This window comes from Nyctibius grandis, chromosome W (assembly GCF_013368605.1).
Source record: "Nyctibius grandis isolate bNycGra1 chromosome W, bNycGra1.pri, whole genome shotgun sequence".
NCBI classification, from domain to species: domain Eukaryota; kingdom Metazoa; phylum Chordata; class Aves; order Nyctibiiformes; family Nyctibiidae; genus Nyctibius; species Nyctibius grandis.
The window spans coordinates 24724065-24744350 of record NC_090694.1 but is presented as its reverse complement, the minus strand read 5'-3'; the positions used below and the strand labels follow the sequence as shown (position 1 = coordinate 24744350).

General features: G+C 38.5%; 1 protein-coding gene and 1 long non-coding RNA gene across 5 annotated transcripts in view; one reads left to right on the top strand and one right to left on the bottom strand.

The window, feature by feature from the left end:
- Positions 1 to 5981: 5981 nt before the first annotated feature.
- LOC137675684 (chromodomain-helicase-DNA-binding protein 1-like) overlaps positions 5982 to 20286 on the bottom strand; it is an 85862-nt gene continuing 71557 nt past the window's right edge. Inside the window, exons 26-37 of one of the 4 annotated variants that reach the window (XM_068421853.1) lie at positions 19288 to 19418; positions 18717 to 18855; positions 17849 to 17999; positions 16692 to 16814; positions 16189 to 16323; positions 14749 to 14991; positions 14178 to 14318; positions 10566 to 10744; positions 8573 to 8669; positions 8308 to 8365; positions 7123 to 7333; positions 5982 to 6924 (exon numbers count right to left, since the gene is read on the bottom strand). In XM_068421853.1, the coding sequence (XP_068277954.1) occupies positions 6561 to 6924; positions 7123 to 7333; positions 8308 to 8365; positions 8573 to 8669; positions 10566 to 10744; positions 14178 to 14318; positions 14749 to 14991; positions 16189 to 16323; positions 16692 to 16814; positions 17849 to 17999; positions 18717 to 18855; positions 19288 to 19418 (1972 nt within the window). In that variant the 3' untranslated portion in view covers positions 5982 to 6560. Of the gene's footprint in view, positions 6925 to 7122; positions 7334 to 7367; positions 7414 to 8307; positions 8366 to 8572; positions 8670 to 10565; positions 10745 to 14177; positions 14319 to 14748; positions 14992 to 16188; positions 16324 to 16691; positions 16815 to 17848; positions 18000 to 18716; positions 18856 to 19287; positions 19419 to 20286 lie in introns of those variants that run through there. The other 3 variants (XM_068421854.1, XM_068421855.1, XM_068421856.1) reach the window with 3 other exon arrangements.
- LOC137675685 (uncharacterized) lies at positions 14487 to 18817 on the top strand. Its single transcript, XR_011049971.1, has 3 exons — positions 14487 to 14558; positions 15098 to 15189; positions 18701 to 18817. It is a non-coding gene; the product is annotated as an uncharacterized lncRNA (long non-coding RNA).

The window sequence follows — 20286 nt, the reverse complement described above, 5'->3', positions numbered from 1 at the left end:
GCTCCACCATTAACTGGAGCACCTCCTCCTTCTTCACTGACCTTGGTGTCTGCAGAGTTGTTTCTCTTGCGTATTCTCACTCCTCTTGCTCAGCTGCTGTTACAGTGGTTTTTTACCCTTTCTTAAATGTGTTATCACAGAGGTGCTATGACTGTTGCTGATTGGCTCAGCTTTGGCCAGCAGTGGGTCTGTTTTGGAGCCGGTTGGAACTGGCTCTGTCTGACATGGGGGCAGCTTCTGGTGTCTTCTCACAGAAGCCACCCATGCAGTCCCGCCGCTACCAAAACCTTGCCATGTAAATCCAATACAGGTATATTTAATAGCTCTTGTATTGAAGCATGTATTCTGAGAAACTTAGAGTATATGAAACAGTGAATTAAAGACAGGTTGGCAGCCTTCCACTTGAATTTCCTTGCTTTTGACAGTCTATTAGATCTGTACAGTGTGCACTTGGCACTTTTAAATCAAAAAGAATATACCTATAGCTTTCTTAAGCTGTTTTTTCAAACACGAGGCAAAATGCTGTACATGGAAATTGAGAGAAGCAAAATCATTCTTCCCATGAAACAGTTAATTCACTATAATTGTCAACACACCACTCCTAAATCATTATCAAAGCATGTTCCAGTTCATTGCTCTTCACAGTATATTTATTCATCTGCTTAACCATTTTCAGGATTGGGGCCAATAATGTAATTAGCAGGCACTTTCAAAAAAAAAAAAAAAAAAAAAAGAAAAAAATACCTTCTAAAGAACAGTTGTGCTCTTTAGCCTCATCACGCTCCCTGCCCTGTCTTTCAGCAGTACATTGTAGTCAGTAGAGTGATTGAACTGGACTGTTTGGCAGCTGTCAGGAGGTCCAGGAAGAAAGGTGTTTGTTTTCAGGTGTTGGAAAATAACTAGTCAGGTTTTGCCCTGATTGCTAACTAATCTTTTGTTCGCAATGAAGGCTGACAAATTCTTCCAAGAAGTGATGGCAAATGACGACTCCTCATTGCATAAATTTGATTTGATTATTACCATGTCAGGCCTGTTAATTTAATTTCTTTTGTGATTCTGCAAAACTTGCAATGTAAATTAAAATGTTTAAATTGGGGTTAGGAAGAGCCAAAGGTTGAAACCTCATCCACTGAACCACCTGAGACCCACATCTCCCATATGTACAATCACTTCCAAGTGCACTCTATCAAACCATCATGCAATTTTCTTAGCATCACTGTCACTGTGAGACTTGGAAAGCTGGCCTTCTTGGCACATCTTCCTCTAGAGAAAGTAGTGTGGCGTGATATTCAGGTAGCAGATGGATGTGAAAAACCTTAGTCACAACGTACTTTTGTACCAAACCAAATTTTCTCTCAGATGGGGCTGACCCTAGTTATGCCACTGCATCTATAAAGTGAAGCTTTCTAACAACCTAATTTAAGATGCTTTTGTTAGGAGAAGCTGTTTTGCACCAGGGGGTGCTGGTTTACTATGATCCCAGTAAGAAAGGCACTCACTCTGATAAGTATCGTTTAAAATGCTATTCATTAGAGCTAACATTATAAAGGAGAAAGTATAAATAATCTTACATGTTTTCAGATGCTGGGAACTCCAAGTTGTTCAGCATCAAATGGGCCTCTGATCAGGGCGCAGTGCACTGTGCAGACCCCATCCGTGCAAATATTCCCTGTTTTGCTCCTCTGAGCTCTTGATATAGTGAAACTTGTATTCGTGTTAGAATATTTACTTAGTGTACTTGTACTTACTAATTGCTTAAAGATGTATGTAGGATACATTCTGTCAGGACATATCTGGTCCATCTTGAAGAAGAGAAGACATCGTCCGTATCTACATCAAGGGGTGCTAGCTTGGAGAAGAACAAAACCTTATGGACATGGAGCTGTTGGAGCGAGTCCAGAGGAGGGCCACGAAGATGATCAGAGGGCTGGAGCACCTCTCCTATGAAGAGAGGCTGAGAGAGTTGGGGTTGTTCAGCCTGGAGAAGAGAAGGCTCCAGGGAGACCTTCTAGCAGCCTTCCAGTACCTGAAGGGGGCCTACAGGAAAGCAGGAGAGGGGCTTTTTAAAAGGGCACATAGTGATAGGACGAGGGGGAATGGTTTTAGAAATATTTAACAGGATTAAGATGGAAGTCTTAGACTTCGATGTCCAAAGAGCAACGAAGCTAATGAACGGTCTAGAGCACAAGTCTTATGAGGAGTGGCTGAGGGAACTGGGGTGGTTTAGCCTGGAGAAAAGGAGGCTCAGGGGAGACCTTATCGCTCTCTACAACTACCTAAAAGGAGGTTGTAGCCAGGTGGGTGTTGGTCTCTTCTCCCAAGTAACAAGCGATAGGACGAGAGGAAATGGCCTCAAGTTGCGCCAGGGGAGGTTTAGATTGGATATCAGGAAAAATTTCTTCCCCAAAAGGGTTATCAAGCATTGGAACAGGCTGCCCAGGGAAGTGGTGGAGTCACCGTCCCTGGAGGTATTTAAAAGACGTGTAGATGTGGTGCTGAGGGACATGGTTTAGTGGTGGACTTGGCAGTGTTAGGTTAATGGTTGGACTTGATGATCTTAAAGGTCTTTTCTAACCTAAATGATTCTGCAATTCTATGCATGGTAGATTAAACAACTGAATCTTTATGAGCAGCATGAGTTCTCTTGGAGCTACCAGAATTCTTACTTCCTAAAACCTCTTGTAGAGAACACTAAGATCTGAAACAAAAGGCTTGTTGTCAAATGGATACTTCAGAACTGGACACACTCCTCAATGACTTACCATTATAAAAGAACAAAATAATGGTCAAATCTGCATGCATGGAAAATGAATTACAAATGGCTTATTTGCAAAGGATATGGTGCATATCTTACTATTTAGGAGAATCCCATAACAGTCAATCTCGTAAGCCATGGAGAACACCTCTACCATCAAACTTCATTCCCCTCTGCATTCAGTTAAGTCTTAAACAGCTATAACATGATTAAAGTTAACACAACCTAAATATACTATTTAGCAAAGATTCTAATCAAAGCCACCAAGTATGTTCTGTCTTGCTTATCTCTGAAAGACCCAAGATGCCTTTGACAAAAGTGGATGCATGCATTAACCATGTCACATAGACATGATCAATCACAATGCCATGCTAATATAGCTACACTGATGGTGAAGCAGACTTAGTGGGACTGCTCTATTGATGTGTTATCATAGTGGATCCAAGACTCCAGTTCACTACCCAAAGTGTAAGAAATAGGCAGTGGTTGTGGATGCTCCAACTTCTAGATATTCACCACTGGAAGAGGAGGTTGCATAGCACACATGCACAACCTTACTAGGCACCACTAGCTAAACACTGCTTCAGCAATTAAGCTCAAAAGCAGAGTTAAAAATCCTCCCAAACCTGGGAAGATGAAGAACTAAGAAATGAAGAAGCATTAATTATCTGAGTTGCAGCCTACATTAAATTAGCTTAAATGTACTTGGCTAAATGATGTTAACTTAGAATGTACAGCAGCTGTGCCTACAGTGAGATCATAACAGACAGGTACTCTGAAGAGGTTTTGGTTCAATTTTAATGCTTTCATGTAAACCTGGTTAATTGGAAAAATGCTCAACACATTGCAAAGGCAGGGACTGTGAGGATGAAGAACCGCCCACTGTAGGAGAAGATCAGGTTCTCGAGACCATCTAAGGAACCTGAAGGTGCACAAGTCCATGGGACCTGATGAGATGCATCCACAGGTCCTGAGGAAACTGGCGGATGAAGCTGCTAAGCCACTATCCATCATTTTTGAGAAGTCGTGGCAGTCTGGTGAAATTCCCACTCACTGGGAAAGGGTAAACATAACTCCCATTTTCAAGAAGGGAAAAAAGGAAGACCCGGGGAACCACAGGCCAGTCAGTCTCACCTCTGTGCCTGGCAAGATCATGGAGCAGATCCTCCTGGAAACTATACTGAGGCACACGGAAATCAAGGAGGTGATTGGTGACAGCCAACATGGCTTCACTAAGGGCAAATCATGTCTGACAAGTTTGGTGGCCTTCTACAACGGGGTTACAGCATTGGTGGATAGGGGAAGAGCAACTGATGTCATCTACCTGGACTTGTGCAAAGCATTTGACACTGTCCCATGCGACATCCTTGTCTCTAAATTGGAGAGACACGGACTCGACGAATGGACCACTCGGTGGATAAGGAATTGGCTGGATGGTCACACTCAAAGAGTTGCGGTCAACGGCTCGATGTCCAAGTGGACACCAGCGACAAGTGGCGTTCCTCAGGGGTCAGTATTGGGACCGGTCCTGTTTAACATCTTTGTCAGCGACATGGACAGTGGGATTGAGCGCGCCCTCAGCAAGTTTGACGACGACACCAAGCTGTGTGGTGTGGTCGACACGCTGGAGGGAAGGGATGCCATCCAGAGGGATCTGGACAGGATTGAGATCTGGGCCTGTGCAAACCACATGAAATTCAACAAGGCCAAGTGGAAGGTCCTGCATGTGGGTCGGGGCAATCCCAAGCACAAATACAGGCTGGGCGGAGAATGGATTGAGAGCAGCCCTGAGGAGAAGGACTTGGGGGTGATGGCTGACGAGAAGCTCAACATGAGCCAGCAATGTGCGCTTGCAGCCCAGAAGGCCAACCGCATCCTGGGCTGCATCAAAAGAAGAAGTGTGGTCAGCAGGTCGAGGGAGGGGATTCTGCCCCTTTACTCTGCTCTCGTGAGACCACACCTGCAGTACTGCATCCATCTCTGGGGCCCCCAACATAAGAAGGACATGGAGCTGTTGGAACGAGTCCAGAGGAGGGCCACGAAGATGATCAGAGGGCTGGAGCACCTCTCCTATGAAGACAGGCTGAGAGTTGGGGCTCTTCACCCTGGAGAAGGCTCTGGGGAGACCTTTTAGCAGCCTTCCAGTACCTGAAGGGGGCCTACAGGAAAGCAGGAGAGGGACTTTTTACAAGGTTATGTAGTGATAGGACGAGGGGGAATGGTTTTAAACTGAAAGAGGGTAGATTTAGATTAGACATTAGGAAGAAATTCTTTACTGTGAGGGTAGTGAGACACTGGAACAGGTTGCCCAGAGAAGCTGTGGATGCCCCCTCCCTGGCAGTGTTTAAGGCCAGATTGGATGAGGCTTTGAGCAACCTGGTCTAGTGGAAAGGTGTCCCTGCCTGTGGCAGGGGGGTTGGAACTAGATGATCTTTAAGGTCCCTTCCAACCCAAACCATTCTATGATTCTATGAGAAAAATTGGAGCAACATATTAGCTCCAACCACATGATGCCAGGGTAGACATTTATCTTCCCTAATTATGTTGTGTATTAAAATTTAGTACTTAGAGTTTAATATTTTTATGGTTAAATGAGAAAGGTATGCTGTAGAAAACCAGCAGCAGAAAACAAGAGCCCACATATCGTTTTAAATTTCATTTGTCAGACAGAAGTTATCTATGTACAATCAGTGTGCATTTTAATAATTCTATTACTAGAAAACCATTCAAATGTAAAATATTAACTGGCTGCATAGCACATTTGAAAGTATTGCCCATTTTAAGAGGGAAAACAAATATATTTCCAATAAATTTTGGCTGATTTGGATTCAGAAGTGTTCAAATATTGAACACTCCTTTAAAACCAATGGACTGGAAAAAACTTTCCAGATCCCAGTTTAGCTGAATATTTCCCACCATTTCATAACAACAAATCACAATATTGACAATTTAATAGAAAAACAGAACATGTGTCTGAAGCATCCAATAAAAAGGGGGCACTAAATGGAATAAAAATGTTCCCTTTCCCCATTTTTGCATTCTGAACAGTGATTACATAAAGATATTTTATTAAAATGTGTTAGTACACTGACTTTGTTTCATACTTGTGACAAGAAAGCCTGAGTTGGTAGGGAAAAGAACAAGCAAAAAAAAAAAAAGAAAAGAAAGCTCATTTAATTAGTTTGCAATAATTTTCAGCCATTTATTTTATTTTGTAAAAAGGCATTATTACAACTGATCACAAACAGGAGAAATCCTGGCTATTTTACAGTTATAGGTACAGAACTTAAATATTCAAGCTTGTGATGAAAAGCGGCAAGGTGGTTGCAGTATACAATGTAAACAAATAGCTTTGGAAAGTGAACAAAGTCCTTGAGAATTCTTTACTAAGAAAACAAAACAAACTCCTCATTCCTTTCTGAAACATGATCACAGGTCAGTGTTTAAAATTTCATTTGCAAACATAATTTAAACTGTGTTCAGCCTAAAAACAGTTTTATGAGATCCAGTCTGAATGGGGCAGTGCTGAGGTCCCTGTAAAAGTAAACATTTTCCATTTCTTAAAGAGGGGAAGGAAAAAAAAAAGTGCCACATTTGCAGCACAGTGCAGCATAAACTTTAAATACAAAAATATTTTTCTACTGTTGTTTTTTTTTCTATTGTACAGACTTTGCATCCTGGAAAGAAGTAACAATACTGCTACTGACAGAATATCCAGTCTGTATCTTTCAAGTCACGTAAGGCAATTACTGTGTTAGCTTACTGCATATGGCTAAAAGAAGGTCCAGAAAAATGTCAGTCTTTGTTATGTTTTCCGGCTACTCCATGTATGTTCAGGTGTACTTTTGTGATCTGATGAGTGTTCAAATGGAGATCTGTGTCCTAAAGGAGATCTTGAACCATAAGGAGACCTCTGATCTAATGGTGACCTTGGGCCACTGCCAGAAGCTCTGTGGTCCATTTGCCAGTCTGAGTGGTACCTATAATCTCTGGAAGATTTATGATGGCTGTACTCTGAAGTGGAACGGTGATCTGAATGTATCCTGTGGTCTGAATGGGAACGGTGATCTGAATGAGGCCGACTGTCTTTTAAACCTCCTTCCAGGTTTGACCTGTGATCTCTGCTCCTGTGGTCATCCAACTTTCTATGTTTACTATCACTATAGTATCTGAAAAGATTTACTTATATTAGTATTACTGAACACATAGTAAGAACTACAATTATGTCAATTCAACAGAACTGCATTAGAGAAATTTTTTTGCAATTCTGCATTACTCAGAAAAGATAATTTGGTGCTTATTACAAGCATACTGCAAAACTAGGAAGGGAATTCTTAACAGATTTTACAATTGCTGAAGCAATTTACCTGCTTTCTTGTTTATAGTGATCCCAGTCTCTGTGGTCTTTTCCATTGCTGAAGGCTGAATAGGACCTTTTCCTAGAGTCACTTTTCTTATAAGCATCTCCCTGATGCATGTCCTTATGATGATCATGGTATTGTGACAAATGTCTATCAGAAGAATAACTGTCCCTGCTACTGTCATCATGGTTTGTATCCTCTTTCAGTCTTTCAACATCTGTTTAATAAAGCAGAGGTTATAAGGAAGTCTCATCCACTATAAATTTTTTTCTTCACCAATTCAAACAGCACTTCTACCTGTCAGATTTAAAGCAATTTAAAAGAGCATTATAATTTGACAGAAACAAGATCTAAATAATTGAAAGACAAATGCACTAATGTGAGTGAACTGAGAGAAACCTCAGAAGTAAATAGAAGGCAAGCAAGCTAGAAATGTAGATATGTAGGGCTGAGAAACTAAAATTTTCCACCTTACAGACTGAATGGAGAGGATCAGTGTGGTCCAAATAAGCAGTGAGTAGAGATCAGGTGCCTTTAGTAGAGCAATTTTAGACAGAATGGTAGGAAGTCCCTCTCTAAGGAGAGATAGCCCTAGCATAAACATCAGTTTTAGAGGTACACCTTGTTAATGAAAGGTTTTTAGCAGTATTCCTAAAATACATTATACTCATTTTAAACCCATGATAACATACTCAAGGTTTTACATAACATGATATAAAAACAAGTATTACAAGAAGGCAAGTGCGGGAGCATAGAAAACCAGTATTATTGTCAACAATAAAAGATATCCCATATAACTGATTGCTAACCGTGACTTCAGGGAATCTTTTTCTTACAATATGGTGACATTACAACTGCTACAAACAGGTATAGAGCCTCCAAGAAATTTACAAGTGTTGAGTTGGCCTCTCTACCTCCTCAAAATTAAATACAAAAAAGTGTTGTTTTTTTTAAAATTAATTTATTTACTTTAAAAGAATGGCCAAATAACTTGCTACTAAAATCAGTAAGTACCAAGTTCAGTCCATGCTCAGTTGAATTTCATCAGCAAACTAGTAAAGTTACACTAAGTCAGCCTAACCCTATGATATCCAACAGTATGGAAGTTCTAGGAGACAGTTTTAAGCTTATTTCATTTTACATACTGTCATTTAAGATATCCAGCAAAATAACATGCTCAAGATTTCTTACCTGGATTTCTAATTACATATGTATTCACATTGCTGCTAATATTCTGGTCACTGTGTTGCTAAAAGAGACAAGTACAAAAATTGTCATCGATAAATCCCAAAGTTGCATCTGAATCCTTCAGAAAATATCCTAAGAAAACATACTAGTTCACTATGAACAGTAAAATACATTTCAAATGTATTGAGTGTACAAAATTGATACTTAATAAAACAGTTATAAAACTTAGAATATATATTTGTATATTTAGAGAGTTTGAAAGTATTACCTGAGATTCTTGGCGTTTTTTGATCGCATGTTTATATAGCTTGTGCAGCTTTCTGGCATCAAATTCTGTAAACTTAGAGACAAAAATCCACAAGTTTCTGAAGAAAAAGAAAGAGAGGCTATAATTCTTCCATATATTAGTTTTTATTGTATCATACAACAGAACATTGACTTAAATGAAATTATTTCAACAGTACTTCAGTAAACTGAAATCATTGTAAAGTCTGTTACACAGAATATTACCTAGTTGCAGAGCAAACATTACTTAGCTGTATTTCAAACATTTGAGAAAGTAATTCCTTTAATAATTTGTCATTTTGTAGTATTTATCACAATGACTGCAGAATGCAAAGTGCATGAAAAGTAGTATTAATGGCAATTCTGTTAATGGAATGATTTGTGCAATTGCATAAAAATGTAGTTTTCAATTTGTTGTGCAAGTCTTCGGAAAGATTGTTTGAAATATGTCAGAAAATTTTAGTATTTACTACTCAGTAAAGATTCTCCCAAACTTGAAATCTCTTGCAGTGTAAGAAATTTGACTTACACGTCTCACTTTCTACAGATATCAGGTACAGGATTTTTCCACAGAATTCCAAAGCCTGGTTAAAGCTTTGGAAACCAAATGAGAAATATGAAAGAGGATGGAAGTAGCATGGCAAAAACTTTGATCTTAATCTATGCTATGGAAGAAGAAAGGAAAACAAATCAACTCTTTTGGTGTCAAGAAGCCAAAACCCTAAAGACAACATTTGCTTCTATGATTGCAGACACAAGATCTGAAGTCTAGAATTCTTTTAGCAAAGTTTACAGGTGGAGTGCTTAAAAGACTACAGAACACTACTGTTCTAATTAGTGTTTAGTTCAGAAACATCTCAAGTGTGTAGGCTCAAGAAGCATCTATCTGCTCTTTCACTGTGACGATTTAAACGTTATAGTTTTGGCCTAGAGGTTTGCAAAAGTAGACGCAACCAGCCAATGGTGTGCCCAATGACATCTGTATAAGAAATACAGAATTAATACCTTTACTAAATTCTATGTCTTATTAAAGACAGATGAAATACATATTTTAATAATCTATGTATGGTACTGTAGCATTATTATGAATTAATATTATAGTAGCTCTACTATGAATTTCCACTTAGAGAAATATAACATTTACCAAGGTGTCTTTAAGACATGGATACTATTTTTGTATTTCAGTTCACTCTAATATTTTGAAGTAAAGCAAGTACAAACAGCAAGTTAACAAGTCTGCAAGGAAATTAAACACTTGACTGAGTGTCATATATGGAAGTGCAGGATAGATTTGCAACCATAAAGGATTAAAGCGCACATTATGATAAAACTAACTCAAATTGTATTAAGAACTTAACAATGAAATATAACAAGTTTATAAACCAACATTTTTCTTATTTTTTCCCCGAAGTTATCACCTCACAGATGCATAAAAACACTTAAAACTCTCCTTTCATTTTGAAATACATCTCTGAGCATGTTATGATAAATGTTTTTTATAAAGTCATAGTTAATATCTGATTTCATTTTAGAGTATATTTTTAAAAATAAAGGATTCTGCAACTCAAAATCATTCAAACTTCAACACACAAATTTATAATGGCCTATTTTTAGCATGAATTAAAAAAAAACAAAACAAACTTCAAAGTTGAAAAAGCCAGACTCTTTAATGATAAGAATTCTTTTCTACTAAACATTAAATATACTCTAAATACAGTTATTTTCTGTTTGCTTTTGGTTTTAAAAAGATGACTCCACCTACTGGACAAAATGCATTACTATGCAAGTATGAAAAAGTGAATCCATTAAAAGCTGGAGCCATTTATAATCATCTTTTTATAAGTCCTTATTTAATACAGCAGAAAAATACAAGAAAGGGAGAATAAGAAACAAGAGAAATATTTTAAAACTATTTTGCTTAATAGAAGCTATTATAGATTTTCCTTTTTCAAGAAAAATCATGCAGAATAACTTACTTTCTCCACTGTTTAATTTGTTCAGGATTTGTGTACTCCTTTAGACATTCAGTAATGTGGTCCCCAATTTTAATTAGGCACTGTCTAGTATGCTCCAGCTGTTCCCTTTCAGAAAGGCCTTTCTCTGGTCTATCCAGTTGTTTCAATGCTGCTTTGACAGGCCTCATTCTTTCTTTGCACTATAAAATGTAAAAAAGGAATACATTAATTCAAAGGAAAATAAAAATATTAAAAAAATTGTAAGATGTGGCCCACCCTTACTGTGCTATTTATACAGGCAAAGACAGTACTGTTGTAAGCCAAATGAAAAACAAGTCTTCACTCACAGCTCTTTTAGTTTTACTACAAGGCTTCATTTGGAAAAAGTATTTTAAATCCAGTTGAAAATTTACTCCTAATATGAAAGCATTAGATTGTATGTAACAAATATTAAAGATTTAAGAAAGCACTAATTTAATATAAAAAATTTTCTGAGGGAAAGGAATTATTATAACCAGGTTTTACAATCATGGGTTTAACTTTCAGCACAAGTATATAGGACAAGACTTATTTTACTTTTTAGGACCTTGAAAGCTATACTCTATGTCAAGATTAAGTATGTTTAAAATATTTTAAGTAGATACTTTCTGCAACAATGAAACTTGGCATTCAAGAGAGGATCAGTATTCCTTCTCTGAGCAGTTTTTAAGCCCGAGTTCTACGCAGATATTGACAGAAACTGAGCTATCTAGGATAAAGCTAGTTTAGGTGTGCCTAAATTAGTAACAGTGATGAAAACACATGTACCCATAATGTACCCATAGATATATTTCATACATGCATACTTGAATTTTCACACTAATTCAAACATGTTAATAGTAAATGCAGATAAACCAGTTAGCATGTTTTAAATTATACACTCTTGCTTGGAAATACCATTCAATCACAATGGCAAGGTAGGCAGATGAAATGCATATTTTTACCTGTCACAAGGTAGACAAGAAGTCAAATGAGCTAGCCTCAACAACCCACAGCAGTAATTTCCATTTGAAAAGGTAAATGTGCTAATTAGATTGCATCTGACCATGGCATAATGATGAATATACCTTCCAGAACAGAGGGCCTAGCCCAAAAAATGTTCTATATGCAAACCCAACCTAGAATTGCTCCCACTAAGGAGGAAGAGAAGCAAGTCTGCATATCCAGAATCAAAAATAGGAGGGGTTTTGGAGAACATCACCATCACTGTGTCAACATCTAGGGACAACTCAAAAATCAGTGAAGCTGTGCCATTACCAGTTCATGCCATTAAGTAATTAAGCAGCTACATTACATATTGCACTAACCAAAGCTTAAAGCAACCTTTAAAAAGACAGTTTACAAAGTACACTGCTTAAGTGTAGAGGTGAACAGAGAAGCGTAATTGTACATGGGAATCAAGTGATTTTCAGTCACCTAGCCACACACAAGACATCACAGAATCACAGAATGTTAGGGATTGGAAGGGAGCTCGAAAGATCATCTAGTCCAATCCCCCTGCCAGAGCAGGGTTACCTAGATCATGTCACACAGGAACACGTCCAGGCGGGTTTTGAATGTCTCCAGAGAAGGAGACTCCACAACCTCTCTGGGCAGCCTGTTCCAGTGTTCGGTTACCCTCACCGTAAAGAAGTTTTTCCTCATATTTATGCGGAACCTCCTGTGTTCCAGCTTGCACCTGTTGCCCCTTGTCCTGTCAAGGGATGTCACTGAGAAGAACCTGGCTCCATCCTCATGACACTTGCCCTTCACATATTTATAAACATTAATGAGGTCACCCCTCAGTCTCCTCCAAGCTAAAGAGACCCAGCTCCCTCAGCCTCTCCTCATAAGGGAAATGTTCCACCCCCTTAATCATCTTCACGGCTCTGCGCTGGACTCTCTCTAGCAGTTCCCTGTCCTTCTTGAACTGAGGGGCCCAGAACTGGACACAATATTCCAGGTGCGGCCTCACCAGGGCAGAGTAGAGGGGGAGGAGAACCTCTCTTGACCTGCTAACCACACCCCTTCTAATACAGCCCAGGATGCCATTGGCCTTCTTGGCCACAAGGGCACACTGCTGGCTCATGGTCATCCTGCTGTCCACTAGGACCCCCAGGTCCCTTTCCCCTACGCTGCTCTCCAACAGGTCTGTCCCCAACTTGTACTCATACATGGGGTTGTTCTTGCCCAGATGCAGGACTCTACACTTGCCCTTGTTATCTTTCATTAAATTTCTCCCCGCCCAACTCTCCAGCCTGTCTAGGTCTCTCTGAATGGCAGCACAGCCTTCTGGTGTGTCAGCCACTCCTCCCAGTTTTGTGTCATCAGCGAACTTGCTGACAGTGCACTCTATTCCCTCATCCAAGTCATTAATGAATAGTTTGAATAGTATGAATATAATGAATATATTGAATAGTACTGGTCCCAGAACCGACCCTTGAGGGACTCCACTAGATACAGGGCTCCAACTGGACTGTCCCATTGGCCACCACTCTCTGGCTTCTTTCCTTCAGCCAGTTCACAATCCACCTCACTACCCGATCATCCAGACCACACTTCCTCAGTTTAGCTGCAAGGATGCTGTGGGAGACTGTGTCAAACGCTTTACTGAAATCAAGATAGACCACATCCACAGCTTTACCATCATCTGTCCACCGGGTTATGTCCTCATAAAAGGCTATCAAATTGGTTAAGCATGACTTCCCCTTGGTGAAGCCATGTTGACTGTCCCTAATGATCCTCCTATCCTGGAAATTATGGATGAGCCACTTATAACATTTAGATAAAAAACAAAACACAAAACAAAAAATCCCACATACATAAACTGGTCAGTAAAATGATGAGAAAACAAGATAATTTGCCTCTCACAGCCAGCACCACAGTAGACCCAGTAAACCTGTCTGGCAGTAACAGACAACTGTTGAGACCTGAATGATAGAACTTCCACAGCAGAAAAGTAGCTGCTCACAATAACTCCTTAGCATCTTTCCAAACGCCCCAATCAACCTATAAAACTTTACCTAGATTAAGATTACCTATATTTTTTTCTTCCAATATTGATTCTGTTGTGGTCAAAAGTAGTGATATAACTGAAATTCTATTGGTATCAGAGATATTACTCTGTCAAGATATTTCTAAGGACTTCAGGATTTGTTCCTTCCTCTGTCTAACACAGGAAGTCTGTAATACTTCAAGAGCAACTTTGAAACTTAATTTCTCTTGTTAGCTTACAAAGAACAAAGGGGTATTCGATAAGGCCAAGCCAGAGGCTACAGCAGCTGCATTAAAATTCATTCATTTCTGTCCTTTAAGAAGCAGTATCCACAAATTATTCTTGAGGACGGATCTTCACAGTCTGTATGTTAAAACTATTCAGTGCACAGATGTCTAGACAAATACTCTTCACTATACTGCATAAATGCAATAAAATAAAACTGCTGGCCTGAAAACAAAACTGACTTTAGTGTAGTGTCAATAACCCTTCACTGATCTAAGATTTTACTGGCAATAAATATCTGTGTTATAATGCCTAATAGCAGAATCAAGAACATCAGAAATTGTGTTCATTTAGAATATCAAGTGTAAACACTAAGTTATCAACAAGGGACTTACCACACTGAATGTCTTCTGATCCAGTTCTTCAGATTCTTCAGATATAGGAACTGGTTCACTAGTTGCAGTAATATGAACTGGAATATCCAACAATGAAACTTTTTTATTTTTTTCTTTATTTTCAGATTTGATTTCATTTACCTAAGAACAAAATATGAAAACGTATCTGATAAGCAAACCTATTTTTGGGCTGGAATTATACTGTAATTAGGCAATCACTATAATTACTGCATTCTCTTCAATAATAACAAGAAAAAAAAAATCTGACATTCAGTGACAGTACCTTTTATTTTCTCTCTCTGAGGAATGGGGAAGGAGAATGGACAAGTTTCTTGCACCACTTGCACTCTCAGTCCCACTAAGCTATGCATCTTTAAAGAGGTAATTTCCCATTTAATTTTCCTGTTCTTGTAGTTATAAATGGTAAAAATAAAACTTCAAATGATGTAAAAGATTTCAATGAAATGACAACTGTAAAGTAAATGATCCAAAATACCTTTTCAACTCAAAATCGTTCACAAAAACCTGGTGGCCTTTTCTAGTGCTATATAAGAAAAATAAACCTAGTTACCTTTTCTTCTTTTTCTTTCTGTGTAGATACTTTTACTTTGTTTTCTCTCTTTTCTTTAATATTTTTTAATTCTTTCTTATCCTCTTTTCCTTTTTTCTCCCTTTTCAAATCCCTCTTATTTTCTTTTGTCTCTCTTTTATCTTCAGCTTCCTTCTTTATACCAGTATCTGGCTCAGGCTTTTCTTCATTTTCTTTTTCTGCTTTTATTTTTTTATGTGGATGTTTCACCAAAACAATCTCATCCTGCAATACACAAGCATATATGTCACATCAAATTGAGTTCCTAACTATACAAGTTTTGTAACCATTAGATTAAAATGTACTTTTTATCTGTGTGTGATTTCTTTAGGCTTAGGTTTAACACCTATCAAATGGAGCTGGATGAAGCTGTGAAACAAAATGAGGACTACTCACTCATTTCCTTGATGCAACACAAAACAAGTACTGATTGGGGAGGGGTAATGGGGGGGTGAGAGATTAAGTCCATTTAACTTTCATATCCCCAAAGAAATCTGCCCCTGTAAAAGGTAGTTAAGCTGCAAAGAACTAAAAACCAATAAGGAAGTAGGCATCACAAGACTGAGCTGATTTTTCAGGTCATGGTGATGATAAAAGACTTCTGTTCTGGTTAGCTTTGTTCCAGTAACTTTTTACTGACCAGAAATTAAACATTCACAGTCACAGGAGAAGGGAACAGAGTTCCAACTTTCTCTTTTCCAGAGGTGTTCTGAAGAATCTGGGGTTCTTTCAGCTACCTTCAAAGTCACAAAATTAGGTGCAACATGGCCCCTAAACATCATCTGTTTGGTTTTTTTTTCCTCTCTAGTGGTTTCTGCTGTGTGATAAATTTAAATAAATGACCCATCAAAAACAGAGGCCTAAAGGAATACATCAGAAGTAAAAAACATAACAAAGTTGAGTAGTCTAGTAGAATAATGAAAGCCCTAACATACACAGAAGCATTCACTTGCATGTCTCAAAACATCATTTATTCATGCTGTTCTTTCTAATGAAACATGATTTTTTTTCCGAGCCTGAACAAAAGTTGCTACTTGAAGAATCATTATCAGTAGTAATAATGGATTAGCCAGAAACATTAGTTTTATATTCAGATGTTACATTAAAATTGCATTTATAGCAGATACAATGCTCAAGTCTTTAAAGAACATTGAAATTGCACAATGTCACTTGTAATTGGGTGACAACATTATTTTATGATATTATAGTTTGGAAAACTAATCATAATGTCTGAACTACAGGCTTATTATTAAATTAAAATAGATATAATCTTCCATGTGATTATATTGATGCAATATTAACTGCCACAGGAGGATGCCATTCAAGTGCTTCAATTTTATTAAGTCAAACAGAAGATCAAATAGAAAGCGTTACTAATAGAAAGAACTGAATAGCCATCTTTACCATATGAATGATGTTTACCTCATTATCCTCATCATCCTCATCAGATTTTTCTGAGGGTGGTGATGAGGAGTCACTTTTTATTTCTTCTTTAATTTTTGCAGCCTTTGTTGCTCTATTCTTCTTAGTTCTTGTTTTCCTCCTCTTTGAATTGCCCTGAATGCAAATTAGTACCTTTATTATGTCAACCGACAAGTGTCTTTGCATCACAGTTGCAGAAAAAGATTTGTTTTTTATGTTAAAGAAAGCATTCATTTTATTTATTGCCACTAATGAACACCACTTTTCTCAGGACTGGAGACCAAGCCTAATGCAACAGTAGAGAATATATACAAATAAGAGAGAATAAAACAATATTAAATTTGCAATTCATTCCTTGAGTTAGTCTCATATAATATGATTAGCAATAAAGAGAAAAATTGCACAAAGCAAAGAAGAGTGGAACTTAGAATAAAACAAGTATCTGCTGACATGCCCATAAGCATATTGTGTTATCTCGCTACTGAATATCAAGCTTTACTTACCCCACCAGTAAGTCTTTGTGCTTCTTTTCTTGCAAGGTCTTTATTCAGTAATTTAATGAGGTAATCTGCACGGGTCTGTAACTGCTTAGCCTGGGGTTTCTTATCTGGATCATCAGGTAAAATCTGAGAAGAGCAATGGTAGTATCAACTATGAGTACACATTATCAAATTAGGAAGCTGCTAGTCTGGAGCACTGGGAACAGAAAAAGCTGAATTAAAAAAAGGTAAAAAACCAATCCACTCCAACTATACCTGACCAATATGCCAGCATGCTTCAAGAAATGGAGAATTTCTTAAACGTTTTATTTTTCCCCAAACACACAACTAATGTAGTCTTGGAAATGGTCTCACAAAGTTTACAGTAAGCTCAGGAAACTAACCTCAGACTTCTGTTTCCACTCTCATAGTTTATCTAAAAAATTCAGAGCTCCTATACCACTGTCATCCACAGATCTCCTAGTTCTGCCTTGTGCTTTTAAATGCAGTAACTCATTACCACAGGATATTTCAGAAGCCAAAAATATAAATGAGTGGTTTCATAAAACAAGCAAATTAATGGAAGGCAGGGGCAGGATATCATTAAACAGATTTGTATATAACCCTGGCTCCTCAAATCCCAAAGCTACAGGTTGTTGGCAATGTCATTGAGTTTGTTTCACTCCAGTCTTTCCCTAAATGTTTCTCACTACTTCTAAGCTGCCATTGCACTACTTCTAATCTGATGAGTATAGCTATTCTCATGTTGCAAATGAAAGACAGTTTCAAGCAAAGAAACCAGGGATAGGAAAACCAAACCAAAACTCCAAAACAACCTTCCCTCCAAAAGATCAAGAATAAAATTAACACCTAGATTTTAATGCTCTAGATACCTAGAGCATTTAAATTAGGGAAGCAAAAGATGGAAGAGAGAGAATTCAAGTGACAGAGATCCAAATACATAGAAATACAGAAACATAACAGACTCTAAGAAGGTATACTTCAACTGAAAACACAAAATCTTGAAATATAATAATTTACCAGAAGGATACAAAGGAGTACAACTGACCTAACTTCTGTGCAATTTCAGTTATCATAAAATAAGCGCTTTCAGTAACTGTTCTTATTAGCATTATTACCTAAACAAAAAAGTCCTTGATAAAATTTTGTAGATGACATACCTTCTGTGTCAAACTGAGATCAGGATCCATTTTTATCATTTCCCAGCTGCCATAGCCATATTCATAGATACCTATTAACAGATTGGAATCATCTTCCTTACCCCAATCTATATCAAAATGAGCTGCCTTGGTGTGGCATGGGATGACATATCTAGTAGAAATAAATTAGAAACATAAATAAACGATCTTCCCAAATTTAGCAAGGGAGAGGGGAACATGCCACACATCACTAAGATTCTGGTATATTTAGGTAAGCAATCCAGATATCTATCAGGTTTTCTTACAATTGCTATAAAATATTTATTGAAATCAGTACTGAAACGTGTTTTAAGGCAGATCAAGATTAAGAGATAAAGAACAACAGACACCTATCTGTGGCCACAGATTGAGTCAGAACTGGCTAACCATGAAGATAAGCTTAAAATATTACTCAAGTGTAACTGTTAACTGAATAAGCAGATAGTCTAGGGGTTATGATACACAAGGTAGCAAGCTAAAAAGTTCAGAGGGCTAAACAACTACCAAGAATTACCATCTGCTCCACTTAGACAAATATTGCTTTCTTTCAGGCAGAGGTGACACAAAGAAGCTCCTCAACAAGCCTAATTTCTAGTCTGGAATAATTAAGAGTAACTGAATCCAGTCCCCAACAAATACAGTTCAGAAGCCAAAGCAAATACTGGCTTCTAAGGAGAGGGAAGAAAGAACAAAGAAAGGATGTGGAGCAGATTGCTGCTGCCAGTTCTTAGAGGGAATGGAGCGACACTGGTGTCACAGTGTGCTTAGAGTCTGGATTGCTTAAATATATGCATAAAAGCATTGAATAACTTCCTACATTATGGTTTCCTTTAGGAAAAGAAAAAAATACCTTTTCCTTTCTTCTGGATCTGAAGGAATGGATTTGTGCAATGGTGCCAACTCGTCTTCATGAGAGATGACTAGCTTTGCATTCACCTGCACTCCTGATATTCGGAATGTTGGGCCTTTAACTTTCCCAAGTCTACCTCCTTAAAATAAAGGACCATATTATTAAAATATTTAGCCTTTATGTGTATCTTACAGACAAACATAAAGAAAAAATAAAGTTTGCTGTTACAGTAGCAGACATTCAATTATAGCAAAGTACTTTTTCTTAACCAAACACTTTAAACTCCAGAATCTCAAGGTCTTTCAGACAATAACAGCAGATTAATTTTAAATTTCATGGGAAAGCAAAAACATGCAGCATTCTACTGTAACAACTCACTCAGGGAAAGGGGGAAAAAAAACAAACCCAAAAAGTCTTCTTACTATAATCCTTTTCTCTAAATCACCTTGCATGATAACATTTTGTTAATGTTTTCCCCTAACACAATTGTTTTGTTATAATCAGAGGGCAAAAATTATTCAGACCTCTTGACACTTCTTATTCCTCTCCCCTACCCCCAAACACACTTTACCTGCTCTTTCTTGTCCAGAAGAATTGTCCTTTAAAGCCTTAATGCATCCGTTATGCACAAGTTCTCCCAGACGTCTAAGGTCCGTCTCAGATTTATCAACTAGCTCAGCATCTCTAGCTATAGCATCTAACCTGTAAGAAAACAAATATGTTTTCACAGCTCTAAAAGTTTAGTATTATCATAGAATTAAAGAATCACAGAATGGTTTGGGTTGGAAGGGACCTTAAAGATCATCTAGTTCCAACCCCCCCTGCCATGGGCAGGGACACCTTTCCACTAGACCAGGTTGCTCAAAGCCCCATCCAACCTGGCCTTAAACACTGCCAAGGAGGGGGCATCCACAGCTTCTCTGGGCAACTTGTTCAGTGTCTCACCACCCTCACAGGAAAGAATTTCTTCCTAATATCTCATCTTAATCTACCCTCTTTCAGTTTAAAACTGTTACCCCTCGTCCTATCACTACATAACCTTGTAAAAAGTCCCTCTCCCGCTTTCCTGTAGGCCCCCTTCAGGTACTGGAAGGATGCTAAAAGGTCTCCCCGGAGCCTTCTCTTCTCCAGGGTGAAGAGCCCCAACTCTCAGCCTGTCTTCATAGGAGAGGTGCTCCACCCTCTGATCATCTTCGTGGCCCTCCTCTGGACTCGTTCCAACAGCTCCATGTCCTTCTTATATTGGGGGCCCCAGAGATGGATGCAGTACTCCAGGTGGGGTCACATGAGAATGGAGTAGAGGGGCAGAATCACCTCCCTCGACCTGCTGGCCACGCTGCTTTTGATGCAGCCCAGGATATGGTTGGCTTTCTGGGCTGCAAGCACACATTGCCAGCTCATGTTGAGCTTCTCATCAACCATCACCCCCAAGTCCTTCTCCTCAGGGCTGCTCTCAATCCATTCTCTGCCCAGCCTGTATTTGTGCTTGGGATTGCCCCGACCCACATGCAGGACTTTGTACTTGGCCTTGTTGAAGTTCATGTGGTTTGCACAGGCCCAGATCTCAATC